At 53.3% G+C, this 27,754-nt stretch overlaps 2 protein-coding genes and 2 long non-coding RNA genes across 8 annotated transcripts in view; 1 reads left to right on the plus strand and 3 right to left on the minus strand.

The window, feature by feature from the left end:
• Positions 1 to 7,596, minus strand: part of KCNB1 (potassium voltage-gated channel subfamily B member 1) — a 99,260-nt gene extending 91,664 nt beyond the window's left edge. Inside the window, exons 1-2 of the mRNA XM_086852497.1 lie at positions 7,057 to 7,596; positions 5,559 to 6,222 (exon numbers count right to left, since the gene is read on the minus strand). Of these exons, the coding sequence (XP_086708623.1) occupies positions 5,559 to 6,125 (567 nt within the window). The 5' untranslated portion in view covers positions 6,126 to 6,222; positions 7,057 to 7,596. The remainder of the gene's footprint in view (positions 1 to 5,558; positions 6,223 to 7,056) is intronic.
• Positions 7,597 to 12,857: 5,261 nt separating this feature from the next.
• Positions 12,858 to 16,648, plus strand: LOC111938400 (uncharacterized). Its single transcript, XR_002868970.2, has 2 exons — positions 12,858 to 16,091; positions 16,372 to 16,648. It is a non-coding gene; the product is annotated as an uncharacterized LOC111938400 (long non-coding RNA).
• Positions 16,649 to 17,967: 1,319 nt separating this feature from the next.
• On the minus strand, positions 17,968 to 22,887 carry LOC147650111 (uncharacterized). The gene is made up of 2 exons (XR_015276910.1): positions 21,991 to 22,887; positions 17,968 to 18,714 (listed from the first exon to the last, which is right to left on the minus strand). It is a non-coding gene; the product is annotated as an uncharacterized LOC147650111 (long non-coding RNA).
• Positions 22,888 to 24,456: 1,569 nt separating this feature from the next.
• Positions 24,457 to 27,754, minus strand: part of B4GALT5 (beta-1,4-galactosyltransferase 5) — a 32,542-nt gene continuing 29,244 nt past the window's right edge. For all 5 annotated transcript variants that reach the window (XM_086852529.1, XM_086852528.1, XM_086852530.1 and 2 more), the window contains exon 9: positions 24,457 to 27,409. In XM_086852529.1, coding sequence (XP_086708655.1) covers positions 27,262 to 27,409 — 148 coding nt within the window. In that variant the 3' untranslated portion in view covers positions 24,457 to 27,261. The remainder of the gene's footprint in view (positions 27,410 to 27,754) is intronic.

Genomic DNA, 27,754 nt, shown 5'->3' on the forward strand with positions numbered 1-27,754 from the left:
TTTTTATAGAATTCTCCAGAGACTGCAGAGCTGCAGGCTCAGATCAGAAATGGCTGAACCCAAACCATCCTCAGCAAGGACTGTCAGGCAACTGCCTGCCTGGATCCACGGGCTGAAACACCAGCTCTGGGGGAAGCATCACCTGTGGAAGGTGAGGATCCCACCTGGAGAGCTCAGAAGAAACTCGTTGTTGGCAGATGCACCCCGTGCAGGAGAGCTGCAGGATGCAATGCCATGGGCAGGCTGTGTGACAAGGACCTCCAACAAGTCTCTTTAGAGCCAGGAAAGAACCACAGGACACAACCACCAAGCTGGCAGCTTTACCAGGCTGGGGGTTTTCTCCCCCAGCTGGGAACTTGTGGAGGCTATAGTGGAGAGGAGCTGTGGGAAGTGGCAGCACTGCAATACGCTGTGGGAAGCTCCACCACTGAGACAGCCACAGAGGACATTGCAGAGAACTAAACATTGGAATTAGGGCTCCCCAGACAAAAGATTTAAGTCCACTGGAAGGAAAGACCCAGAAAGCAGCTGCAGGATGAGAAAAGACTGATCCAGAGCAGAGATCACTTGTGTGTCCATGGGACAGGGCTGTGCTAGAAGCCCAGTGAGAAGCTACAGAACAAAGTGGCAAATCCCCAAACCCAGGGGAGAAGCTTTGGAATGAGGCTCTGCTTTTGAGGATGTCTGAAGATATGAGTTCATTTTGGATGAAGGGAAAAAGCCTCCTATATATAGCAAAAAAAGCCAAGGCAGTAGCTGCATCACACTAAAAAAAAGTTACAGATGGAGGCGAAATATGGGCAATCTGCCTTTAATAGTCAAAGTCAACATCTGCCCTGTGCTGGGGCCCTTGGAGACAGACAGGACACAGCTAAGATGTGACCCTTGTGATTCAGGAGAGGGGTTTCCTCTGCCAAATGCTAAATTCAGGCAGGTTTAGAGATGAATGAAAACTGCACACCATAAGGGAGGGCCAGGAATAGAAAGCCCATGTGGGGGAAGAACGCTCTAGATGTAGCAAATGCATCTCCAAGAGGCTTTTATCATTCTTATTTTGTCACTACTATCAACAATAATAAGAAAAGAGCTTACAGAGCATCCTCCCCAGTCCCTAAGCAATGCATCCAGAGATTAGCAGCAGAGAGCAGTGGGCAGCAGAGAAAAGCTGTTCAAGGGATGTAGAGGCATGCATAATGAGATTACCAAATTGGAGTTGCATGTTTTCAAGGATAAATGTGATATTATTGCACTGGCAAAGGCATAGCAGGAGCAGGGGAAAAGATGAGAAATAGCCTGTCAGAAGGGAGGGATCACTGCAGCTGAGCTCCCAACAGGACAGGGACAAGTGGGAAGTGGAGGCAGCGAGGAGGAAAGGAAGTGCACATCCTACTTGACATGCAGATATGCAGAGAAGCTTTTTGCAAAGTGGGTGATGTCATCGTGTTTTTCTCAGCCTTCAGGACAGCAAGAGAAAAATAGATGAAGCCAGCACATGCAGAGGAGTCTGTAAGACGAGCAGACTTCCCCCCCCACACCCCATGCAACACTAATTGCTCAAATATTGATCGGGGAAATCATTTGTAAGGACTAAAGGAGGAAAAGAAATACTTTCCTCTGAAGACACAAAAAGGGCAATGTTCTTGCAGAGTTGCTGGAAAGGTCCAGGTGATCAGAGAATTTCTAGAACCATAAACGTTAATCTAAGATGTGGAGCTGGTCTAATTTGTTATTTGTTTATACTGGAGAGCTTGAACCACTGCAGTCTTTTATTTTGCAGGATAGCACATGAAGTCTAGTTGGAATTAGAGCGAGGCTGATTCTCCCAAGGGCCATGGATCCTAACTAGCCTTGGCTAGGGGAAAGCAACAGCTTCAGAAGGGACTTTGGCAAGGCAGGACTGGGAGCTGGGCTGGGGGTGACAGGAACCAGCTGCCCAAGCTTAGCCTTGGCAAGGGAAGCAGCAATTAGGATTAAAAGCCCAACCCAGAATGCTGGAGCAGTGCTAACCACTGCTGCCCTGGCATGGACACTACGCCCCGAGGAAAAGCAGCAGCTCTGCTTGGCTTCTGGAGAGCTGCTTTTCCTTCCTGACAAAAGGAAAGCTGCTGTGAAACAAAGTGTAAGAGCTACTCCAGAAAATATCTGCACCTCGTCAGCTCCTAGAGTAAACCATGACAGAAGTGAGCACCAGAGTCCTCTGTGGTTAAAAATGGATGTTGTGAGTACACCAAAGTATATGAAGAATACTATTTAAAAAGCAAAACCAAGAATCAACCACCAAAACTATGAAGATAGACTGGGAGAATGTTAAAAATCAGCATGAAATTGCAAAAACAGTTGTTGCAGGAAGAGGAGAAAGCATCCACAAGGCCTGCAGTGAATGTTTCTCAGGGATGTGCAGGCAAATAAACAAAGGAAGTGGGAGAATCAGGTCCTTTAAAATATATTCTAAGGTTAGAGGGAGATGAGGGCAGAGTTTTATTTAATAGCTGCCTGGTATTTTTTTATTTGACAGAGGGCAAGTCCCTCGAGGGCTCCATTTTGCACACAGGGGTTTCCCCCCAGGCTGGTGAGTGCAGGGCAGCACAGAGACCCCAGCCCAAGGCACTGGGGCTGAGCTGGAGCCAGTTTGGGGCCCCCAGGCCGTGCTGTGGGGCTGGCAGCTCCCCAAGGGACAGAGCCCTGGCCCTCTGCTGCTGGGGGCTGACAGCGGGGCTGCGGCCCCAGAGCCCCCTGCAAACCTGGGGCTGCTCCAGCAGTGGGAACGGGAAAAGCCAGGAATGTTCTCTCCAGCCTCACACGTAAATAAAACCCTGCTTGCCATGAGGTGGTTGGTAAAAAAGCCAGCCAGAGTAATTACAAGATATGGGTAAGTCTCCAGTAGATAAGAAAGCAACAAAAACTAAGGTCTGGGGGATTCTTCTTCTTGTATTTCAATGCCACTCTACACCCTGGGGTATGCCACATAATGTCCCATTTAAATAATAAATAAAAATAAAATCCATAAAAAACAAAACCAACAAAAATAATCCAAGAATTAAAAAAAAAAAAGAAAAAAAAAAGAAAAAAAAGGCAAACCCAAATCCCTGAAAACCAAACAAATGAAAACCAGCTCTGTCTGCTTAACTGGTCCCAGTATAACCCTGGAGCAAGCTGGTATGGAGGGGTCGGCTGGGGCGCTGTGCACAAAACATTGAAATCCAGCCAATGCTGACAGCCACAGACCCTGGTCTGGCTTGGGGGAGAAGCTGCACCTGTAACCATTTTCTGGAATTCTTAAAGAGAACATGAAGGTACCTTGTATTTGTTCGATGGAAAACCCTTTGCACTGAGTGGCACAAGTCTGAAGAGACAAAATAAGCAAGAGTAGTTCATATTTCCCTAACAGCACTTCCAGGACCTTGCATGACATTAAACCTCACAACAGTTTACTTTGTTCCCTTTCCATAGGAACAGTTTGAGCTCCCAGACCTGGCACAGCAGAGGGAGTCTGGCTTTAGGAGAGGGGACAGAAGCTCCTGGAGGCAGCAAGGGCTGCGCTGAGCCGGCAGCTGGGGAAAGCTGCCCAGAGACTGCCGGCCAGGGGCTCAGATTCAGCACACACAGCCCAAAAGGGAGCTGGGCACAGCTGGATAGGTCAGATAACCAAGTGCCAAGTCCCTCTCCCCATGTCCTTCCATCAGGAGTTGTCCAGCCTAGTCAATATGTGGACTGAATTCTCGGGAAGGTGATCAAGGCAGAGGGCACACTCTGGCACGAGGGAAAGGATCCACCAGCAGGGAGCAAATCGGATCAAGAACAGGCTTAGGAGAGCGGCTGTCCCTGCCTGCTAAGCTAATTGTTCATCAGGCCTGTTTGCCCTGCTAACACATGAAATGAGTGGGAATCTGTGTTTGGGAACTGCTGGAATATTTGAGATCACACAGCATTATTTCATTGCAGTAATGAAGGCACAGAATGGCAGCTTTAAATGCTAAGGGTAATGATGCACTTCCATTCCCTCTCAATTAATCCAGAGCCTGCAATGCCGGGTGCACTTACTCCGAGAATTTTCTCAGAAAATGAAGCTAGAGTATTTCATTTATAAATCACAAAAGACACTTATTTGGCAAGAATGACCCTTGCTCATCTACAATAAATCATGAACATCAACAGTCTCTAATGGATTTTGAGTCAGTGCCACAGACAGCAGAGCCTGGGGCCTGTGTTTCAGGATTCCAGGACTGTGCCAAAGGAGCCTTATAAATTATTAATGTGTTCATCGTGGTGTCATCTGTGCCACCGGAGAGATAGAGACACTCTGGGGCTCTGTTTGACATTAAAAAAGTGATAATGGGTTCAGCAGGCAGACCATGCCTCCCCTTCCCGTGCCAGGCTGAGCCAGTCCACTCCTCATAAAATCCCTTCCCCAAAGCTTCATACACTCTCTTGGTTCATGATGTGCAGCATTTGGAGAAGAGAAAGAAAGAGGTAAAGAAGTCAGTTTTCACAGGTAGCTCATCCAAGCCAGACTCCCTAAGGGATGGAGCCGAGGTCTGTGTTTGCAGGTGTTTGTACAGAGAGGTGCACTACACAGGTAGCCAGGGCTTCTTGTGACTTCTCTGCCATACAGTGAGGACGTGGGTATTTAGAAAATTCAAGTTTTGGTCCCTACTGCTCAGTCTCTCATGCTTTTCAGTTATTCATCCCACAGTTTTCAACCTCTCCCCCTTCACTTTTGTCCCCATGGTTACTGAATCACTGTGTTCGCAGAGATTTTCCTCACTAAAGAAAATGTGACTAACATGAGGCAGCTAAATTATCAGAGCCAACTCTGACATTGGTTTCTTCCAAAATGGATCTTATCTTCAAATTGCCTTCAAGTAGATCTGTCCACTGGAACCAACTTCAGAGTAAGCAGCACTTCAGCTATTGACAGAGACAGAGCTGAATCACTTGCACAGGGAAGACTTTAAAAAGTCTGGAATCAGGCAAAGGATGAAATTTAAACACCAGCTTTAGCAGACACACAGCCTAGGAGTGTGTGATACAAATAAGTAGGAGATACATTTCACTACCAAAAAAACCCACCCAAAATTAAAAACAAAATTAAATGAAGCCCTGGAATGGAAGGCATTATTTCCTCACTGCACCTGGGTCTGAGTTCAAGCAGAAGTGGCTTCTCGAAAGCCAATCTGGTTAAGCAGAAGAGGACACACACATTTTAGGCCCAAAGAAACCTCTATTAGAAACTGCACCAACGCAGACCAGTGGGTAACAAGTCTAAAACATCCAGCCACAGCAGTCTTTGCGCGCTGGCCCACTGCTCAGAGGAGCTTTTCCCACACTGAGCAGCCCAGGCTGCCCCAGGGATGCTCAAACCAGATCCCTTCCAAACCACCAAAAAACCAGCCCAAACCATTGAAATTCACTTGTATATGAGAGGCCTTCCCCTCCTTCACTTGCAGCATCCATCCAGCCACAAGTGCCCAGACACTAAAGCAAGGGCAGCAGGACAACACCTCAGGAAAGCATCACCAGTGTCGAGCCAGTAGACAACAGAGATGTGGAACTCTTACCTTGGCCGCTACGGAGGAGTTGGGCTTCTCCAGGAGGTCCCAGAGCTTTTTCCTTTTCTCAGCACAGCAAGTGTTATCGAATTCCTCCCCTTCCCTTTCCCTCAGGGTCTCTGCTTCTCTCTTCAGCTCCTCATTCATCTGCTCTTTCTTCTGGTGGTAGCGGGCCTGGCAGCAGGACTCCAGGTAGATCTCGTCCACCCCCCAGTAGTCCAGCTCCTGGCTGAAGGACAAGGCGCACATCTCCTCCATCATGTGCAGCTTGCCCGTGCGATAGAAGTTCAAGATCGAGGTGAATGCCCCCGGATGCCTGTCAAAGAAGTACTCGTTCTCCTCCAGGTTGTAGTCATCGCAGATCTCCATGAGGGAGTCGTGCGTGTTGCAGTCTCTGAGTTTGCCCAGCCTGGTCCGCGGCAACCTGTCCAAGGTCCGCCAGAGAACCTCGTGGGCCAGCCCCCCCACGTTGAGCTTGACCCTTCGGGAGCAGGCCTTGCTCCTGACGATCTCGGTGGGGTCCGGAGGCAAAGAGGTAGTAGAGCGAGATCCATGCTTGTTCATCCCCAGAGGCATCGCTGGTCCCCCTCAGGCTGGACGCTCCAAGGTGCGGCGCGGGGCAGGGCGCGGGGGCCGGCTCTGCTCACCTCTCCTTCCCCTCCATGCCCCGGAGCTGCAAGAGAGGCCGCGGTGGGTCCGGCTCCGGCTCCGGCTCCGGCTCCGGGCCCCGCTAACCCGCGGGAGGAGCGGCGCTGTCCGCCCGCCGGTGCTGAACCCCGAGCGGCCGCTCCACGTGCGCCCTCCGCTGCCGCCGAGCTCCCCCGGGCGGCGGCCGGGGGTCCCCCCGCCCCGCCGCTCCCCCCGCCCCCGCCCGGGAGGGCTGCGGAGGTCGGGCACGGCCCCCAGAACCTCTCCGGTGCCGGCTCGGGCTCGGGGCTGCCCCGAGCACCGCTCGGCGATGCGCCCCGAGAGGCTCCGGGCCGCCGGCCGGGGATGCGCTGGCACCGGGCTCCCATCGCCGAGCGCCCCGTGCCCCCCACGACCCCAGGGGTGCCCCCAGCCCTGCCCGGCCGCGGAGCCTTTCAGTAACTCCAGCCTTAGAGATTTCCCCAGGAAAGAGCTGGGGCAGGGAAAAGGGAGGATTTACAGTCACTCTAACACACGCTCTGCCTCTCTGGGCTGCCCAGGGACGCCCCCCGAGCCCCCCACACCGGCCTCTGCATAACCGGGAAACCAGCGAGAACGGGAATAAGGAAAAACCCCGAGCCTGCCTCGGGGAGCCGGGTGGCTCCTGACAGCCCCGAGCACTGTTGCTTACACAAGATGGCACGAAGAGAAAACCCCGGCGCAGACAGGAGCGGCTCCCCCGTGCACAGCCGGCGCGGCTCGGGGCTCGGCCCCGTCCCCGGTCCCCTCAGCCCCAAAATCGGACCCCCGCCGCTGCCTGCCGGCCACCGGACACGGAGAGAGGCTCCCGTGGCCCGGCCCGAGCCCAGCCCTCACCTACCTCCTCCTGCGGGCTCCCGGCGAGGCGTGCGGGGTGCGCGGGGCCGAGGGCGGCTACATCCTGCGGCGGGGGCGCATCGCATCCCCCCGCGGCTGCCTCAAGGCGGAGGGATGGCGGCGGCGCTCCCGGCTGTCCACGGAGCCCAGGGGGAGGGGAAGGGAAACGAGGTAAATCGGATCCTTGGGCAGGAAGCTTTCCAAGGCCTTCCCTCGGCTGCGGCTCCTCACTCCTACCCACAGCCAGCGCCGGAGCCGCGTCTGCGCCCGCCCCCAGCCCTCTCTCCGGGCTGACACAAAGGGGAGCTCCGGCGCTTCCTGCCGCTGCCTCGGCGCGGGCTTCAACAAGTGCAGCCCGTGGCTCCGGCGGGGCCGGGAGCGGCTGTCCCGGCCGGGCAGCCCCGCCGGGAGCCGGAGCCCAGCATTGCAGCGCCGGGGCCGTGCCAACGGGAGCGCCTGTGTGTGTGTGTGTGTGTGTGTGTGACAGGAGGGCCTGTGTGTGTGTGTGTGTGTGTGTGTGTGTGTGTGACAGGAGCGCCTGTGTGTGTTTGTGTGTGTTTGTGTGTGTTTGTGTGTGTGTGTGTGTGTGACAGGAGCGCCTCTGTGTGTTTGTGTGTGTGTGTGTGTGTGTGTGTGTGTGTGTGTGACAGGAGCGCCTCTGTGTGTTTGTGTGTGTGTGTGTGTGTGTGTGTGTGAGTGTGAGTGTGTCACAGGAGCCCCTGTGTGTGTTTGTGTGTGTTTGTGTGTGTTTGTGTGTGTGAGAGTGTGTGACAGGAGCGCCTGTGTGTGTGTGTGTGTGTGTGACAGGAGCGCCTCTGTGTGTGTGTGTGTGTGTGTGTGTGTGTGTTTGTGTGTGTGTGTGTTGTGCACTGTGTGTGTGCCCCAGGAGCCCCAGACAGCCCTGCAGTGCCCCCGCAGCCCCCCAGGCGCTCCTCGCCGGGCCGGGAGCAGGGGAGCTCGGGGAAGGTGCTCATCACCCGGGACAGAGGGAGAACCGGGCTGGGAGCAGGAGAGCTCAGGGAACGTGCTCATCACCCGGGACAGAGGGAGAACCGGGCCCTCGCCCCCACCACGGCTGCCCCTCGCCACAGGAACGAGCCCACGATGGCTGCAGATATTTGCAGAACAGACAGGAGGAATAGTAGTGGAACTCTGCTGACGGTTAGGACTATAAATATAACATAAAGCAGCATTTACTAACCTGAAAACACAGCAGAAATAGAGAAAATGTTGACTTTCCAGGCAAGAGCACAACAATCGAAGCATTCCTCTACCAGGTTCTTCCTCTTGTCCCTTCCCTTCACTCGCAGCAGCCTGGAGCGCCGTTAGTTTCAGTTAGCATCCTTAATGCAGTGCACCTGTTTGGACAGGTGTACCAGGGGTACAGAGCTGTTCTCTTGCCTTGATTGCTCATGGCTCTGGGACACTAGTGACAGTTCCTGAAATTGGAGCCCGGTGTGTGGCTTTATGTGATCAGCAAAAGGGACCCCCAGTGCTGCTTTTCCCCATTTTCTATGCTTCTCTCACCTGTGCCTGATGCCCAGTGTTCTCAGTGTCAGTGTTAGACTGTAATATTTGGTATTTGAATGCCTACATCCACCTGAGAGGCGGCCTTCCAAAATACCAAACACTGCTTTTGTCCAGTACTTCACACAACTGTATATCAGCTGCATATTTAAGGATCTCTTACAAGAGGTTGGCCACTATCTTTCTTTTGGAGATGAGGAAGTTAAGACACACAAAAGCAAGATCACCCAGAAATGGGTGGAAGGAAGAGTTGGGAATAAAACCTGTTGGCCAGCTTAATCCCAGCCCAGTGCCCATCCAGGGCAGTAGCTCCTCCTAGCCCATGAATACTTCCAATACAGGACAGCCATTGGGGCAATATTCAGAACACTTCAGCTCTCCTGTTGCTTTGTCATCATTTCACCTCCAGACCCTACTTTACTCCTCTTACAACAGAGGCAGAAACCCCTGATCAGGTCTAGGAAGCTCAGTCTTTTAATGATTACAAAATGCTTTGAAACTTCCAGCTGGCAGGTGCCATAGGAGAGCAAGGGTTTGTCAGCTCTCAGCTCCCGGGCACATTGTCTTCCCTCGTGATGCTGGGAGGGAAAATGACAAGTAATGCAGGGAAATGCATCAGATTCACCAGTTTAATCACGGGGGAGAGGCACCTTGGCTTTGTTAGCAGGGCATTTGGATCCTCGTGTGTCATTCAGGCTCCCCAGTCACTCACGTTTCCCCAGGAGGCTGCAGAAGGAGCCCTGGAGGGGGCACGAGGAGGGGCAGAGGGGCAGCACGGGCTCCTCCAGCACCGGGAGCTCCCCTTTCCTCACAGCTCTTTGGGCCAGTGCTGAAAATGGTCCTGAGGGAGCCCTGCCCAGGGCAGTCCCTCCAGCTGGCTCTGCCTGGGGTGATCCACGAGTCTGGGGAGAGCAGAGGATGTTTCCACCCCCAGGACATCTGTTCCCTGCAGCGTTTCTTGTCCTGCACGAGGAGTTTGTCAGCAAGGGGCAGTGCAGGCCCGAAGATGCAGAAATGTGCATCCTGCTCACTCTTCTCCAAGGTTATTTCACCCACTCTTGGTTTGGATACATATTTCAACTGATATTTTTGTGCTCTGAGCTTTTCAAACTTAATTTATGGTTTGTTATTTCCCCAGCCTATGAAGCCAGCCAAATGTTTGGATGAGTTTGTGCAAACCCTGTTTCTCTCCAGGTATTACAGCAGTTACTGACAAGGAAACACCTTAAACCCCAAGTACTTCAGAGGGAATACGCAGAGCACAGCACAGAGCTGTTCTCCTGGGCTTGCATTCCGTGGCAGAGACATATCTGGATTTCACTGCCAGGAGGAACAGGTCTGTAAGGCACTGTTTGTTGAGCTATAATGTGAGAGGAGAATAGGCTGAGCCTAAATGTGGAAATAAATATCCCTTTGCTGATCTGCAGATGCTCCCTGCCTGCATAAGGGAAAGTATCACATCTTCCCAAGCACCTGTGCTGTGTGGCATCTTCCTGTCCATCCTGTGGAGCAAGAGGGAGGGCAGCTTTACATCATTTTACTGCTTGAAGGAAAACAAAGGGCAGTGAGAAAAGGAAGGCTCCTGGCCCATCTGCAAAGCAGAGCTCAGCCCCGTCCCAGGGGTGGCTGGATGTGGGATGGGGGGTCTCCCACAGAGAGGGGAGCAGCAGCTCTGGTGGCCCCTGAGTTCTGGCTGGTTCCCCATTGCTGAGTTTCACATTCTGAAATGAGCTCTAAGATGTAACAATAACCCATATTGTTCTTGCAGCCCAAGGGCCTTGTCCTTGGGAGTGGGAAATGCAATCGTGCACAAAAAACTGCCTCTGTTGCAGAGTGTTTCCTATTATGTCCCTTTAAGACTTCCCTCAGTTTCCAGGGATTTTCTTTCCAGACTGGAAACCCTTTAGGTACAATGGAGAATTTATTTTATAGCCCCAAATTCTTTCCCTTAAATGGGAAAAAAAAAAAAAAATCTATCAGGTTCCTTGGCACAGATTCATAACAAATGTTGAAAAGTGCAAGAAGAACGGAGATAGATAGTGCTTGTGCTACTGAGAGCCCAGGAGCTTGGAAATACTGGAATGCCAGGGGGAAATACTGGAAGCAGACAGCAAAATATGATCCAAAAATGAACCTTAAAGAAAGATAAGGAGCTGAAATTTTCATCTGGTCTAAACTCTTTGAATGAATTTTGAAGTCCTGGGGGTGCCCCAAATCCCCTCGTTCCCTGGCTTCCCTCCCTGCTGCTGCCTGGAGGGGCTGGCAGAGCTGTGCCCCTGCTCAGCTGGCCCCACTCTGCCAACAGCTCCTGCGGGAGGAGGGCAGGGAACACGCCTTGGTTATCAGAGAAGCTTCTGGTTCAGGTTCCCACAAAGCACCACCCCCCTGGCTCCAGCTTTCTGCCTTTCTCAGGATGTGCATTTCCTCCGGTGCATCCGTTCAGTCTCTCCCGTGCTCACTGACCACAGGCACGGATCCCTGGCTCCTCTTCCCAAGGATGGCTCCATCAGACCCAGCTCTCCTCTCTTCTCCATGAGGATGACTCTGGGGGGCACTGGAAGCTACAGAAGCACTAGCCTGTTCCCCCAGGTGTGTAAAACATCACCTCCAGGCTGTGCCTGTCTTGTTCACATCAGGTTTGAGACCAAATACAATTGCTCCAGGAAGGAAAAATACACAGGCCTTTCTGCTGGTTGAGGAATGAAAAGCCCCCAGTGGGTCGATTTGTCCATGTCACCCATCTGCTTGGGAACTTGCAGAAGGATCTGAAAAGTTTTCTGCTGCCTATCAACGCTGTAGGCCAAATGCTTGGGGCCCCAGGTCCTGTCCTTCCCTGGAGGGGCCAGTGGCAGCAGGACTCCCCCAGCCCCTGTGCCCATGTACCCCAATGCCCTCCCTGTCCTCTGCGGCTTTTGATTTTGGGCACCAAAATTCCCAACAGCCTTGAAACAAAACCTTTACCCCAGCACCTGACCCAGCCATCCCCTGCCCTGCTGAGACTCATTTTCTAGCATGACTAAACATCTAAAAAGGTCAACAGCTAAGAAATCTCTATCCTCTCTGAATTCCAGCATTGGTGTGCTCCAAAAAGCATTTTTCTGTCCAAACTCCTCATTATAACACAGAATTCTGGTGAACATGTTGTTTTCTGCGGAAAGCAGTTGCAGTGCAGCTCTTCAGTAAAGCACACGAGGCTCATTCCCTGCAAAGGGCGAAGGATGTGGCAGGGCAGCCCTTGAAACCCTGCGCTCCTGCCGGCTCTGGAGGGGCTCAGCAGATCCCACCCCTCCAGGGAGGACAGAAATTCCTGTTGTCAGGCTTGCAGCAGATGAAAAGGTGGCTCTGGCCGAGCCCCCGTGGCTCTGCAGGGCTGAGGACCCTTCCAAGCTCTGCGGGCTGGGGAGGAGAAGGTGCCGAGGGAAGGGCAGGAGAGAGCCCAGGGTAGGAAGCAGCGCTGAGAGCCCAAGCTCGGGCAGCCCTGCCCTGGCAGTGGCACCCAGGGACAGGGACACCCAGCCCAGCCAGCACTCAGCCCTGCAGCCAGGGCTGTGTTACACAAATGAACTCACCTCTAGCTCAGGTGGGACCTGGTCACAGCCTGCACTGACTGCAGCCCTCCTGTCCCCGTGTCCTCCCTGTGGCTCAGGCTGAAGCTTCTCACCACCCCCTGTCCCCGTGGCCCCTGGCACAGCGAGGTTCCTCCCTTCTCCCAGCCTTTATGTTCTGCCATTCCAACACCAAGATTCCTCGGAATTGTCATAGTAGAGATTTTTATTTTAGAAGAGTTATCAGCTACCTACTTTTGTCTTTTTCCATTCATTAAATATTAACAACATAATCAACAACAGCCAATGTAATGCAAAATTTAAAAGGCCCTCAATTCAAGCTGTAAAGCTGCATTAAATGAGGAAATCCCAGCAAACTCCCAAACCTGAGAATAACCATCACGTTTGAAAAGCAAGCAGCCATTTCAGTATTTCACAGCTGTTCTCCAAGATCCTTTGATGGCCTTTCCAGTTCAATCTTAGCCTGCATTGTTAACTGACCTCCCCTCTCCTGTTGCTCTGCAGAAGGAGGCAGATGATGAGGGCTGGGGAAGGCTGCTGAGAGCTGCCCCAGCCCAGCTCTGCCCTGGGCATCGCCACAGCCCAGGAAAGGAGGTGAAACCCGAGCCCAGCCCAGCAGCCACTCTGCATCCTCCTCATGGCTCCTCTTCAGGCTCTTTTCCCCTTGCACATAAAGAGCGAGGGTGGTTCTTCATCAAAATCAAAGAGGTTAATTAATTTCCTCTGTTCAGCAACACATCAAAGCCCCCTCCTGAGGGGGTGTGCAGGTGGTCTCTGCCTGCCTTGCCCAGACCAATCCCTTTCGTTTGGGAAGGGCTGTGCAGGGGACAGAGGAAGCCAGCAGCAATCCAGCTCTTCTGATTAGCCAGGACAACACAAGCTCCATGCCAGGAGATCCATAAAGCAGCTACAGTTCCTTCCTAGCCTGAAGCTATTGGTCCTGCAGGGGTGGTTTTCAGCTTTCTGCAGTAGAAGTCCCGATAAAATGTGAATTTTGGGCTGCTACCCGTGGCTGCACAAAGCCTTCCTGCTCCCAAAGGAGAGGACGAGGGGAGATGGATGGCAGCAGTGTGGGGGCTGATGTGGGCTGGGTGAATCTCAGGGGCTGTGGCTTCAGGGAATGTGCCTCCTCTGGGAGTGAATGCCCATGGTGCTGGCAGCTGCCTTTCCATTTAAAGCAGCTAATAATCCCCAGAACTCCTGCAGACAAGGGAATTCAATGAGATGCATTGGAAAACATCAGGCTCAACAGGGTGAACTCAGGTCTCAGAGTATCTGTCCTTTAAGCATCTTCCTTTGTGGATTTCAATTTACCAAACCAAAAAAGAACAGTTCAGTTTTGGGAAAAAAAACCCAAAAAAGACTAAAACTAGTGTTTCCCTGTGGAAAAAGTTTAATTAGGATAGGAACAAGCACAAACAAGCAGCATTTTGTCTGGGGAACCACCCAGGATCTTCAGTGGTTTGCTTTACAAGTTTTTGCAGTGCAATTTGAAGCCAAACCTCCCAATCATTTGCTTAATCAGGGGAAATGTGATGCTCCAGCCCTAATATGGACTAAAGTACATTTCAGGGGGGTGACTTTGTAGATACAAACAAATCCTTTAGCCTGCTCACAGTTTCCAGGTTTGAATTCAGTGTTCCTGGATCCTGAAGAAGCCCCTCAAAGAGAGCAGGGGCTGTCTCAGCAGCGAGCAGCTGGAAAGCTGCAGGGAGAGGAGATGGAGCTTCCAGGCAGTGCCTGCAGGAGGGCACCTGGAAACACTCCAGGTCACACAGCCCCAGCCCTTCAGTGCCTCTGTGGCACTGAAATGGGTCCATGTGCAAAGTTAATTGCAAGTTTCAACCTCCAGATTCTGACTTGTTTCCCTTGAAACTCATCTCCAGGACGGGCTCTCCAGTGTTCAGCTACGGGGAATGAGTGTGGAGCACACGCAGCCCCCGGTGCCCTCTGACACAGCCTCGAAGCTGCAGCCCCCCCTGGGGCTGTCAGTACAAAACTGACACAGGGGTGGGGCAGAGCACACCTTCTAGCAATTCATCATCCCCAGGCACTGATCAGTTCATTGGTTGGGTTAAAAAGTAACAGTTCTCAACCAACAGAGAAGTGGGAGATGACAGCCGGGTGATGGAGAGCAAGTCCTTGCTGTTTCACTCAATGTTCAATTGATATTGAACCCTGATGTCCCTTTCCGGGCTGTGATATCCCAAAGTGGTATCTTTCCTTGTTAAACCCCAAGATTTATGACCCAATGTCTTTCAAATCTGGTTCAGAAGAGGTGAACAGAAGGAAAATGCATCTGAAGGATAAAGGAGCCGGGGTGGAAGAGCTGCCTCCTGTTCTGCACTCGGGAGGTGCCTGCCTGACCTGCCCAAGCTGTTCTGTATTCAGTTACCTGTAACTTTGCCAAAGTTAAAAATGCTCAGGTTGGAATTTTCCACCATTTGTTGGTCTCTAGAAGGAATGAAAGGCCATCTCAGGAAAGTTAGCTACTTTCAGTGACTCAACCAGGAGAAAATTACACAATATTAAGAGGGATAAGATATTATTGGAGATTGTAAAGAATAAGAGATTCATCTGACATTTGCAGGTTGCACTTCTCTGTAGATTAACAAGGGAATGGAATTAGGATTTTATGAGAAAACCTTAATTTTACCATTTCATACCAATGGGCAGCTTTGTTTTGCAATCCAAGTATCCTTCTTACAAACTAACAGAATGAAATGATTTCAAATACACCACCATAATGAAATCAACACAGTAGGACCAGGATTCTGGGAGATCTCCCACTATATTGCACCAATAAATAATTCCTGCAGTTTGGGCTCTTCCTGATTCATCGTATAAAACCCAATTTTTAATTAAATAGATAAACAAGAACTTCTAAAAGCATCTACACAATTTGCTGGGCAATAAACATAAATGTAACAGATGGTTTTGCAGTGTAATCATACACTGGAGATACCAAAGGCACATGGCAAATTATCCACATGGTGACCTTTCTCTCAGGCTAAGAGACTTCTGCTGGATTCGGAACCATCCCTGCAGGAGAGCTGAACTGTGTCTGGCTGGACTCAGGACCATCCCTGGGATGGGTGTGGGATCGTCCCTGGGATGGATTTGGGATCATCCCTGGGATGGATTTGGGACCATCCCTGGGATGGGTTTGGGACCATCCCTGGGATGGGTTTGGGATCATCCCTGGGATGGATTTGGGATCATCCCTGGGATGGATTTGGGATCATCACTGGGATGGATTTGGGACCATCCCTGGGATGGATTTGGGACCATCCCTGGGCTGCATTCGTACTCTCCCACCCCACAGCCACAGCTGCTCCAGCAGTTGAATGTTTTCCACTCCTCCAGAGGACCTCTTCTTTCAGCCCAGCCTCCCCGAGGATTTTCACTGGGCCAAAGGAGAGTTTGGGCCCCACACACCAAAGCTGTGGATGGAACAGAACCCCCGAAGTCGTGGTCAGGGGTCTGCACAGGTTGTGGAGGGGTGTCCCCATTTCTGACCCTTGGGGCTCTGCAGGTGGCAGTGAGGAGGGAGCAAAGCCCCTTGCTCCGTGCTGCAGAAGGAAGGACAGAGCGGGCTATGGGGTAAAACCGGTTCTATATTTAAGGGCTGCTCTGGGTTGTTATGGCAACAGGAATTCCAGCCACCACCGCGGGCTCCTCCGACGCCTCCCTGCCATCCTCTGCAGAGCCCAACTTTGCATCACGCAGCAGCCTCCTGCCTAACGCTTGGGCTGAACGGGAGCGGAAAAAATGTGCAGCTCATCTTCTCACAGAGCTTTATCCTGCGGGAGCGGAAAGCAAACGAGAACGGCTCTAACAACTGCCCGTGGATACGGGCACCAAAACCCAGCTCCAGCAGCTGAAGGGTTCAGACCCTCTCAGCCTGTGGGGCCCACAGGGACCCCCGGCATGGCAAAGCCAGCAGGTGTGTGCCCAGAGGGGAAGCACAGGGCTCCTGATGTGTCCTGGGGACTGTCCTGTGGGGTGGCAAGGACCCTGCTCCCACGGCTCAGCAGGACAGACCCGGGGCTCACAGACACCGGCGGCCACCGCGGTGCCGCTCCCCCAAGCTCCGTTTCTTCTGTCTGACTGCTAAAAGTCTGCATTTCATCCACACATCCATCTGTGTACTTATATGGTCCTCATCTCCACCATGGCCAAATCTCAAGGGCTACCAGGACATTGTTTGCTTTTTTTTTTTGCAGCTATCATGCTGGAATTCATAAACAGAAAAGCTGTATGTGAGACACATGCCCTGCTACTTCAGCCTCAGCTGGAGTCCTGCATCCAAGTTTGGGCACTGCTCATCAAGAAAGTCAGGCCCCAACTGGCGAGAGCCCAGAGGGCAGCAAAAGGAGTGACCAGGGACGCAGAAAGCAGCCTCTGAGGAGAGGTGGAGGAAAGTGGGCCAGCTCATGGAAACAGAAGGCAGAGCAGAGATGGGGGAAGAGCTTTCCCTTCATAAAAAGCTTCCCTAGAAGACAGCAGTGGTTTGTGCTCTTGTCTGCTGGGAACTGGACAAAGTATGGTAGGATGGGAGAATTAGGATGATTGTCAGAAAAAAAAGTGTAAAGCCCTGGGGTAGTTAACCCAAGGAGAATAGGGAGTCATTAAGGCATCATTAAGGCATCATTAAGGCATCATCAGAAAAAGATCCTTAAGCACCTGTCAGGATGGTCTAGACATACTGATCCTGGCTTGGTACAGGAGGATGGATTAGGGTACATCTCCATCTCCCTTCCTGCCATGCTGTGGTTGTTCTGTGAGAACCTCAGGTGTGCATTAGTTACACACCCAGCAGCCACCTGCAGCACTGGGAGTCATCTTGGCTGCAGTGACCACAGCTGGGGCTGGTATTTCAGAAGGTTCCTGGGGTTTTCAGTGTCCCCTGGGCCCACCTCGTGCCTCACACTCAGCACTTCTCAGCCTGCCTTTCCATGGCCACACCAGCCTGGGGGCTCCGTGGCCCAGCAGCAGCACTCACAGGGTCTCTGCTCCAGTGGTTACCTTCAACTACAAATCCTGTTATTAATCTATGACCCCCTCTTAGAAATGGCTGTAATGCAGCAGCACCTCCCTGCAGCCCATCAGTTCCTACTTTCCAAAGCTGCTTCTGCTAAACAGTGTTGCCTGTTCTGGAATTAAGAGCACGTTAACAGCAACATGTCAGTCCCAAGGGGGTGGCTGCTGAGCAGCAGGGCAGCTTGAATCCCAACTGATTTGAATGGCAAATATTTAAAAAATCCAAAATTGATAATAGAAAAAAAAAGAGAAAATGAAGAGTTTCTGGTAACCAAAACAGGCAGAAGAGGAGCACCAGCCCAGAACCGCTGCATCATCCAGCTACACCCACACATCAGCTTTGCAGCATGTCCTCTGCTCCAGTCACTTCTTCTAATTCACCTTGAACTGCTGCCACGGCTGAAGGAAACTTAGGAGAAACAGGAGAAGCCAGAAAAGCACAGGGCCTACATTGCCCTAAAAATAAACACCCAAAAGCACTCAGAGTTATTCAGAGGTGAGTGGCTGGAGTGAGCAGAGCCCCCATGGAGCAGCACATGGGTGAGTGACACCACCACCGTGGTGACAAATGCACGGGGGTGATGGAAGCCCCATCCTGGGTCACACATGGCACCAGGTCCTGCAGGAGGCTCTGAAACAGACAATTAACAGCAAAACCACGGCTATTGCAATGTAAGACTGGGAGAAAAGCAGCCCATCAGCGGTGCAGGGAAGTATCAGATGGACCAGCTTGGGTATTTTTGTTCTTGGCAATAAATAAACAAATAAAATTGTGATGATTAAGTGGAAGCAAAATAGCCCTGTTATTGATACAAGTGCCTTTGCAGTACATTAAACCCAAGTAATTTAAAGACCAGAGCATTTTACATAAATATTTAATTATTTCTTGGTTAGCACGATGCCACTATAGCTGCCTAAATTTTCAAAGAGGGGGTCGCTTTTTAATTAGAATATGGTCATTACAAATGCACGTGGGTCTTTAATCATTCATGTTGGAAACAAGCTGACTTGGTCATGCATCAGAAAGAACAAAGCAGCTCTTATCTCTCTCTAGATCACACCCAGCAAACCTGAGGGCTGTGAATAAGCGAGGAAGTCTTCCCTGAACGTGTTTTCATCCCCTGTGCAGCACGAAGTTATCTGGGAAGATGCATTTGCTGAGGTCAGGCTGAGAAGGGAATGAAGTGCTGGAGAGTCAATGTGATGAAGAATCAGCCAGCACCAGTCTCAAAGCAGGTTCTCCCCAGCAATCAGGGATGTTGTGAGGGTGGACAGCCAGAGTCCAGATTTCTAAGAGTTTAATTGCTTTCTTGCTAATAGCACTGCAGGCAAGCGCCGTCTCCCTCCTTTCCCGGGTCTCTGGCTCAGTGCAGAGCCCCAGCAGGTTGGTGGCATCTGGACCTGGAGCAGGCAAGGGCAGTGCACAGGGAACCTCAGCCCCGAGCAGCAGATACCGTGGGTGTCTCCCGGCTGCTCTGCTGCTCTGGCTTTTCACACAGAACTTTCCAGAGTCGCTTCCTTCTGCCCTGCACGGAAACAGAGGCCGTAATTCAGGTGCTGCCATAAAGTCTCGCTGCAGCAGGTTGGCCCAAGGGACGGACCCGCAGCCCGGCCGCGGAGCCCCGGCAGCGGCAGCGGCTCCAGCCCGGCCCCGCAGTGCCATCTATTGCCACTCGCTGCTCCGCCGCAGCCAGCCCGGCACACCGAGGAGCCGAGAGGGATTCCCACCTGGAACTGGGGAGCCTTTCCTGTTCACCACACACTGCCCCGCTTTCCTGACAAAACAGAACGTTTAAATGTCCGTGTGTGTTAGACCACGCTAATCTGAAACCCATCTGCGAGCCGAGCTCTCCATCACAGCCTGGGCTCCACAGGGATCATCTCCATCAAACCCAAGCTCAACTCCCTCAGGTCCCAGCAGGAGAAACCATTGTCCTTGAGCCAGTGGGAAGCAACCAGGAGAACGAGCTCAGTGAGACTTCACAGCCTGTCCAGGCTGTGGCCACCGTGGGAGGTGGGAAGGGGCTGGTGCAGCCTCACACTGAGGGCTCTGCAGTTTTAGATACATCTCAAACAAAACATCCATTCTCAAGGTATCTTAAAAAGAAAACAAAGCCCCCAAAGCCCAGCAATAAAACAGCAGCTGAGTTTCAGAAGCCTTGCCCAGCACCCAGTACCAAAGGGCATTGGGCAGTGCCGGTCTCCATCCTCCTCCCAAAGCAGCACCAGGAGCTGGCAGAGGCAGCTGGGGATGTGCAGCCTTCACACCCTGCCCCACAGGGCCCTGGGGATGCCACTGAACAAAGAAAAACATTCCACTTCTTCACTTCACTTTAGCCAAATATTTCAGCAGCTTGTCTCTTCCCTCACACATCCTGCAATACTTTGTCATCATAAATTGACTCTGGTTTATATTAACTAAAACCCTCTCTTGTTCAGTATCTGGTTTGAAAAATGTTGGCAATAAGCATGAGTTCAGAGCAGATTTATACCCACAGAGCGTGTGGAGCACTGGGATGAGTTTCCCAGAACAGGAACCCAAGTTTACCAAATAAGAACATGAAAAACCCAAAGAACTCATTCATATCATCCAACTCACACATGGCAGATCCACGAGGGCAGCAGGAATCCGACAATGTAAACCACAGGCAGACATTGCAATGCTCATGGATATGGAAGGAAAACACAGACTGCAGTGTCTCAGGAGGAGAGAGAACTTGAAAGGACTGCAGGAGCACATTTAAAAATTCACCACATCCCAAACTGCTCCTGGTGCACAGGAGGGCACACCTGGGACACAGGAGATGCTCCCAGGGGATCAGCTGATGCCACTGGCTTGTACTGGGTTTGGGAGCAGGGATGAGTAAATTAAGTCCCCAAAACACCTTGATTTTCCAGGAGACACATTGTTCCCAGCAAACTTCCCACTGGGGATAAAACCTCTAAAGATAGAGTCGTGGGATGTGCAGAAACACCTGTCTGCTTTTCCAAATGCTTCCCCAGATTGTCCCAGTTTACATCCCAACCTCCTTCTGTGCAGTCCAACACCTGGGTTTTGGGCCAAAATAGGCAGAGAAGGAAAACAGAGGGAGCTCAAAAATGTCCAAGCATTTAAAAAAAAAAAATAAAATAAAAAAAAAAAAATATTAAATCTACCCTTTTTTTTTCCTTTAAAACAGAACTTTGACATTGTTTAAAGAAGAAAAATGTTGTGTTGATAAATAATAATAGAGAAAAGGACTAGACCAAAGAGTAAAAATAGCACAAACATGAAACATAATTTTTGAGTTTCAGGACAGATCTGAGCTCTCCTCAGCTCAGAACTTTGCCTGCTTTTGGTCAGGGGGCAAGAAAATCCCCAGCAGATCCAGACTTGCTCTGTGAAGGGACAGTGAGAAGGGGGATCTTTACTGCACAGGCGAATTAAACAGCTGGAAACCAATTACAATGGCTTCTTCTCGGTAGAAGGGGACAGCTGCAAGAGCAGGGATAACTCACCCAGGGAAGCTGAGAGCGCCTCAAGGATGTCTGGGAGCACCTTTGAGGCCAGCTTCATCTCATGTCAAAAAGCAAAAGCCACAGGAGCTTCCCCAGCGGCTGCCCCATGTCCCGGGCACGTGGGATTTCCTTTCCCTCTGCACCTGATATCTCGGAAAACTGGGATTTCTCCCCCTCTGGCAAGAACTGGACCCCGTTGTTCCCCAAGCAAGGAGAAATTCCGTGTTCTCCAGGAGAGCGCCGGTGGTGCCGTGTGGTGGTGGGGACACAGCGTGGGACCCGCAGGTGGGGACAGGGGGACAGGGGGACAGGGGGACAGGGGGACAGGGGAACACGGGGACAGGGGGACACGGGGACAGGGGGACAGGGGGACAGGGGGACAGGGGGACACGGGGACACGGGGACAGGGGGACAGGGGGACAGGGGGACGGACACGTGTGGCAGCCCCGCAGTCGGGCCGGGCCGGGGCTGCTCCTCCCGATGCCACCAGAGATCGCTGTGGGAGCGCGCTCCGCCGCCGGCCTCACCCGGACCCGGCCCAGCCCAACCCGGCCCAACCCTGCCCAGCCCAGCCCAGCCCGGCCCGGCCCGGCCCGGCCCAGCCCAGCCCAACCCGGCCCAACCCTGCCCAGCCCAGCCCAACCCGGCCCGGCCCGGCCCAGCCCAGCCCAACCCGGCCCAACCCTGCCCAGCCCAGCCCAACCCGGCCCAACCCTGCCCAGCCCAGCCCAACCCGGCCCGGCCCGGCCCAGCCCAGCCCAACCCGGCCCAACCCTGCCCAGCCCAGCCCAACCCGGCCCAACCCTGCCCAGCCCAGCCCAACCCGGCCCGGCCCGGCCCAGCCCAGCCCAACCCGGCCCAACCCTGCCCAGCCCAGCCCAGCCCGGCCCAGCCCGGCCCAACCCAACCCGGCCCAACCCGGCCCAACCCGGCCCGACCCGGCCCGGCCCGGCCCGGCCCGGCCCGGCTGCTGAGTGCCCGGTTCGGGTCGCACCGAAGCTCCTGCCCACCCGGGTGTGTTGAGATGAGGCGGCTGCGGCTGTGGGGTCCGGGCTGCTCCTGCCGCCCCTCCCCGCGGCTCTCTGTGCCCCTCGGCACGGTCCCGGCCCCTGGGCACAGCCCCGAGCTCTCTCCGTGCCCAGTGCCGGACAGTCGCTGCCCATAACCCCCGGACGTGCCTCATTTACCGTCCCGACACGAGCGAACCCCAACGGGAGGGGCTCTGCCCAGCGCCGTGTCCCCGCCACCCCTCTGTCCCCGCCACCCCTCTGTCCCCGCCACCCCTCCGTGCCCCGCTCAGTCACCTGTGGAACGCCCCCAGCTGCGGCAGCGGCTCTGTTCTGAAGGGATGGATGTGTTCGGGTTTGTGGAGCGGGGCTCGGGGCTCGGGGCTCGGTCGGTAACGCGGCCCCTGCCACACGTACCGGGACGGAGCCGGGCCCCCAGCCCCTAAGGGCACCGGAGGGGAGCAGTGCTGGCGTGAGGGCGGGCAGGAGGAAGGCTGGATGCCCGGGAGGATTTCCCGGCTGGCTGCATCGCTCCTGTGCCGGCTCCTCAGCCCGTCCCGTGAAAAACGCAAACCGCAGCAAGGCCGAGGTGCGGCTGCAGGGACCGCGCTGAGCCCACGGGCTCTGGTGATGCTCCTGGGCACGCACCGCCCGTCCCGACACCTGCCGAGCACTGCAGGGCAGGGGGGATTTGCCTGGTCCTGCGGGAATCGTGCACTGCAGCTGTGACAAGGTGACTTTGCGGTGGCCAGGAGCCCGCCGTGCAGGTGAGCGGGTGGCCCGGCTTGTGCCACCGCATCCGTGGCCTCCAGACCGTCCCTGTGGCTCCAGGCCGCGCTGATGGAGATGATTTCTCAGCCGTGTGTCCAGGCATCCTGCGGCTCTTCCCGGCCGAGCAGCCCGGCCTGTTCGGCTCAGCCGCCGGGGCCCGTCCCATCCCCAGCGGGTGGCACCGGGCTCAGGGACCGGCCGGATCTGTCCCATCCCCGCCATCCCCAGCGGGTGGCACCGGGCTCAGGGACCGGCCGGATCTGTCCCATCCCCGCCATCCCCAGCGGGTGACACCGGGCTCAGGGACCGGCCGGATCTGTCCCATCCCCAGCGGGTGACACCGGGCTCAGGGAGCGGCCGGATCTGTCCCATCCCCAGCGGGTGGCACCGGGCTCAGGGAGCGGCCGGGGCAGCCGAGGAGTGCGCGCTCCTGCACCGATACCACGCGGGTTACTCGTGTCCCCTTTTGCTGCTGCCGGTACTGACCGCGGGAGAGCAGCAGGGAGGACGGAGAACCCCTGCTTTGGTGGTTGGTTTTTTGTTAGGTTGGGGTTCTTTCCACGCTGCAGAGCGCGGGGATGTTGCAGCACAGAAGGCTGAGCCGTTCTCAGCCCCCGCAGGGAACGCTGTCCCCCGCAGCGGGGGCTGCTCCCGAGGGAAGCCGCGGCTCTCTGGCCCCGGTGGCCTCGCAGGGCTCCTGTCTCCGGCACAGCTCACCAAAACGGGGTTTGCTCGCTGCTGGACCCAGCAAGGGGGTCCCACGCACCCGCCTGGGTCACGGTCTGGGGGCTCCCTGCCCTCCTCGTTCTTCCCGCACAGGAGCAGTCCCGGCCTTCTCCGAGTGCATCCATCGCCCCCAGCCCCTGCCCGGCTGCTGGGGGGTCACACACACAGGCAGCGACATCCCCACAGCTGGGCACCCCCACAGCTGGGCACCCCCACAGCTGGATACCCCCACAGCTGGGTACCCCCACAGCTGGGCACCCCCACATCTGGATACCCCCACAGCTGGGCACCCCCACAGCTGGATACCCCCACAGCTGGATACTCCCACAGCTGGGTACCCCCACAGCTGGGTACCTCCACAGCTGGGTACCCTCACATCTGGATATCCCCACAGCTGGGTACCCCCACATCTGGATACCCCCACAGCTGGGTACCCCCACAGCTGGGCACCCCCACATCTGGATACCCCCACAGCTGGGCACCCCCACAGCTGGGCACCCCCACAGCTGGGTACCCTCACATCTGGGTACCCCCACATCTGGATACCCCCACAGCTGGGTACCCCCACAGGGCCCCGGGGATTCCCCTGGCAGGTCAGGAATGGCCAGCACTGCATCAACAGGAGTCCCACGGGCTCCCACCCTCCCTCCTGCGGGCGCTGGGGGAGCGAGGCCGCCTGGGCAGGCTGGAGGGAGCCCGGCACCCCACAGGCTCCAGCCCAGCGCCACGGCTGGGAAGAAGCTTCCCAGAAGACGGAGAGCTAAAAAAAGTCAAGGCTTGGAGCAACCCAGGGCTGCCAGCTATTTATTCTAGCATGCCTGTATGCTGCAGAGCAGGAGAAAGATATTTTTAAGCTGCTGCAAGGAAGCTTGTCTGTCTGCCTGGGTTTGTTGTTCAAAAATTCAGTTACCAATAGTCCCCACCACCAGTCCCGACCCCTGCACCACCTTCAGCCAAGTGTCCTCCTAACACCCTAAGGCAGCTGAGCCCTCCATCACAGCTACACTGAAGCAGATGCTTGGAAAAAAGACTCAGGCACCAACACATCAAGAGTTTGGGGAGCATCCACATCTCACACTCTATTTCTGGCCAGTCCTAATGAGAAATTTCTAACCAGCTTTCAGCATCCAGGGCTCACTCTTACTGACTCGAACTCTCATAGGCACTTAACCCCTCTGGGCTCACAAATCTCACCTCCTACTAAAAAAGCACACCCCAGCCTCCTGTAAAAATAAAAAAAAATTTAAAAAAGCACTGAAATCTCTGTTCTTGGATATGTATTTTTTACTGAAAAAATCATTCATAAATTAACAAATACAAAAATGTACAAACACATGGGTAAATAAATGTAATGACACAAAGGATTGCTTTGCTGAGAAGTGTGTGTGTGTGTTGTAAAACACTAATCTTCAGTGCAAAAACGTCCCCCTGGCACCTCTTAAAAACATAACAGTAAGCTCAAAAGCCATGATGATGGAAAGCTGCTCGCGAGTTTAAAGCCACTTCTGATGGTGAGGGGCCTGAAGTGCGCGGCCACTGCTCAGACGGTTCCTCCCTTAGAGAAGCAGAGCTTTACAGAGAATTAACTGTCAATAAATAGTTTTGCAAATAAAACCCACATGGCTCATTTAAAAAAAATAAATCAGCATCGCACAGGACCTGCCCTCCAGCAGGGCTGGCTGACGGCGCTGACGTGGAAGGGGCAAACGAGTGGCCTTGTGGAACTTCAGCTGCCAGAATATGTACAAGTTCTCCTTAATACAGGAATTTTTACACCATAACAGCACATGCGCTTGACAGTATGTTTTTAACAGTTACATTTACTATACAGTATTTGACATAGCTGATAAGATTAACAGTGCACATTTTCAGATAATCCACATTTTAAAAAGGGAAAATAAACTCAACATGGTTAGAAACGAAGGATGGGATGCTGCTGGGGATGGACCCTTCTGTGCCAACCGCAGAGTGCAGTTCTGAGCAGAGGTAACGGCTTCTGTTCCACACCAGGTGCGACGGGTGGCAGGGACATGGAAGGCTGAGGATCCCAACTAAGGTAGTCCAACACCTACTCACACACACATGCATGATTCTGGGGTAGTGAACTTGGACTAGTTGAAATACATTCTTTGTTTGAAGCACCATTAAACAAAGACAGGTTTCTAGCAAGGTCTCAAGATGAAAGAAAAGAGGGGCAGGGCAACGCGGGTTCAGCACCCGGAAAGGGTCACGTGAATTACAGATCAAGATTCCGAAGCAAAAGTCTTTATTGCTGTATGTGCCAGGAAAAGCAAATCCTCACCTCTGCCTATAAATAACCAGGCTGAATCCCCTCGGGAAGCAAGTTTAAAGCACATATAAGTTCAGAGACTTTAAAACTTAGTTACAAACTCATCAGCGCTTTTCAAGGGCAGGCTCGCTGTCCTCTCATGCCGGCCGATAAGATCCACACAAAACTTGTGTTTTCTAAACTAACGTTTTCTGGATACAGGTTAGGAATGCCCTGGGCAGTCACACCCACCACAGATGCGTATGGGGATCATACGTCCACGGAACTGAGAAAACAATGTAAACCATGAGAAGTTCAGGAAACTGAAGGCAAACAATGCAATGAAAAGAGTTAAAGTCTTTTGGAGGTCAAGTACCCGCCCTTGTTGTGTGGAAATACAAACTAAAACCAACACCCAATGTATTTACTTTTGAGTCAGAGAGGTCCAGTGAAAGATGTGGTGTCAGTGCTGTGTAAGGGCTGGACTGTGTCCGTGGGGACAGAGCCCAAAGTCCAGCCTGCCCACGTGGCTGTGAAGAAAAGAGGGATGACACTGGATGGCTGCATGGGCTGTCAGACCAAGCTCTGGCTCCCAGTCCCCACATTTTCATGTGTCCTTCATGTCTCTCACTGAGCTGTGACCCCGTCCCACCGGCTGTGCCCACGCCAGTGCTGCCAGGTACTGAGAGAGACAGCACCCTGTGATTTACATGATACACACCAAACCAACCTCCCAAACCCTTCCAGCACGTTCCAGAGTGAGGGCAAGCGCTGCTGTCCAGGGAGGGCTCCTGTGGGAACAGTGGGTCCATCCCAGCCCGGGGGCTGCGCTCCCCCAGCCTCGCCGAGAGCGCCGCCGGGCTCACCCTGCGTCAGTGGGACACAGAGCAACAGCCATGGGACTCTGTTCCTTATGGCTTTTGGACTCATTTGCACATCATGTTGCAAAAGTGACAGAAAAGGGAGGTTTTTTAATAAATATTCCCATTTCCTCACCCTCCCTGGAACAAGCCAGCCCTGCGGTTTCTGGAATGAGTGATGACCCGGCTGTATTTCTCACCCTCTGCACTGGAAGGTTCTGGGCCCTGGCCCACAAACATTTCTGCATATGCCCAGCTGGAATCATGCAAGCAGTCTCACAGGCTTAAAAGGGAACACCTTGCACAAGTACAGTGATGCTCACACAAGTGTTTACAGAACTCAGGACTAAAATGAGTGACCGTATGTAAACCTCTCGCTTGGACTTGAGCCATAGGAGAAAAATAAAAAGGGGCAATTTACACAGCATATTTACACTTACACTTCTTTAAGAAGCGATTCTGTTGTATATACTTCAAGCAGGTCATTTAAAAAACTGCACAGACATAGAAGAACGGCATCAGAAGTCGTTTGATCTCCCACCAGGGCAGTTGCCAACCAAATTGCTCCTGACGTTCACCGCCAAGAAGCCAGAGTCCCTCAGCTGAGCCGCTTCCCGCAGGAGAAAGCGCATCCGAGGAGAGTCCCAGTGCCAGAGATTGCTGGAGGAGGAATGTGGAGATGAGAGCAGCAGGTCGAACTGTTGTCCTGAAACCCAGAAAGCAAGTGGCAGAAAAAAATAAAGAGACTGCTGAGCTCGCTGCCCAGGTATCGGGCTGGATTGCTACAGCTAGGGCAATTTGTGCGTGCACTTTCAGCCTCATTCTCCAAAATACTGTGATCCTTCATTAGACAAAGTGTTGCTTGTCCTCAATAACCCTTGGAAGAGAAAGTCTAGCGTGGTGCTTTCTTGGTGAAGGGCAGAGCAAAGTTATTTTCTCCTTTTAATATTCGGTCACCAGAGCCAGCTCTGGTGTCAGGTTAACAGTGATGTTCTTATACAAGGCGTCATATGTGACGTTTGGAAAGTAGTTCAAGTTATTGAGGCCGTCCAGGGCTTGCCTTTCTTTTGACTTCCTCAGCAAGGCGTACCTGTGCAACGAGAACCAGAGGCCAGAGTCACTTCCACATGTCTCACAGCACCCACAAACTCCTCCCAAGGCTACTAGGACACCTTTCAAAGAGCCAGGCCCAGGAGCAGCTACAAAACAACGCTTTTTGAGCCCTTCAGACAGGCAGCCATCACATTTAAATACTCTGTGTCAGTAAATATCAGAAATTTCCAGAAAAGTCCATCTCTTGATAAAGGGGAAAGTGCTCGCTGTGCCAGCAGCAAACATTCAGCTGCCAAAACAACCTGTGGCACCTGCCCAAAGCCTGCAGGTCCCATTCCCTTGGGGGTCCTGCCAAGCCCACCACCCACACCATCCCAGAGGG

This window comes from Cyanistes caeruleus, chromosome 16 (genome assembly GCF_971803275.1).
Source record: "Cyanistes caeruleus chromosome 16, bCyaCae1.hap1.1, whole genome shotgun sequence".
NCBI lineage: Eukaryota > Metazoa > Chordata > Aves > Passeriformes > Paridae > Cyanistes > Cyanistes caeruleus.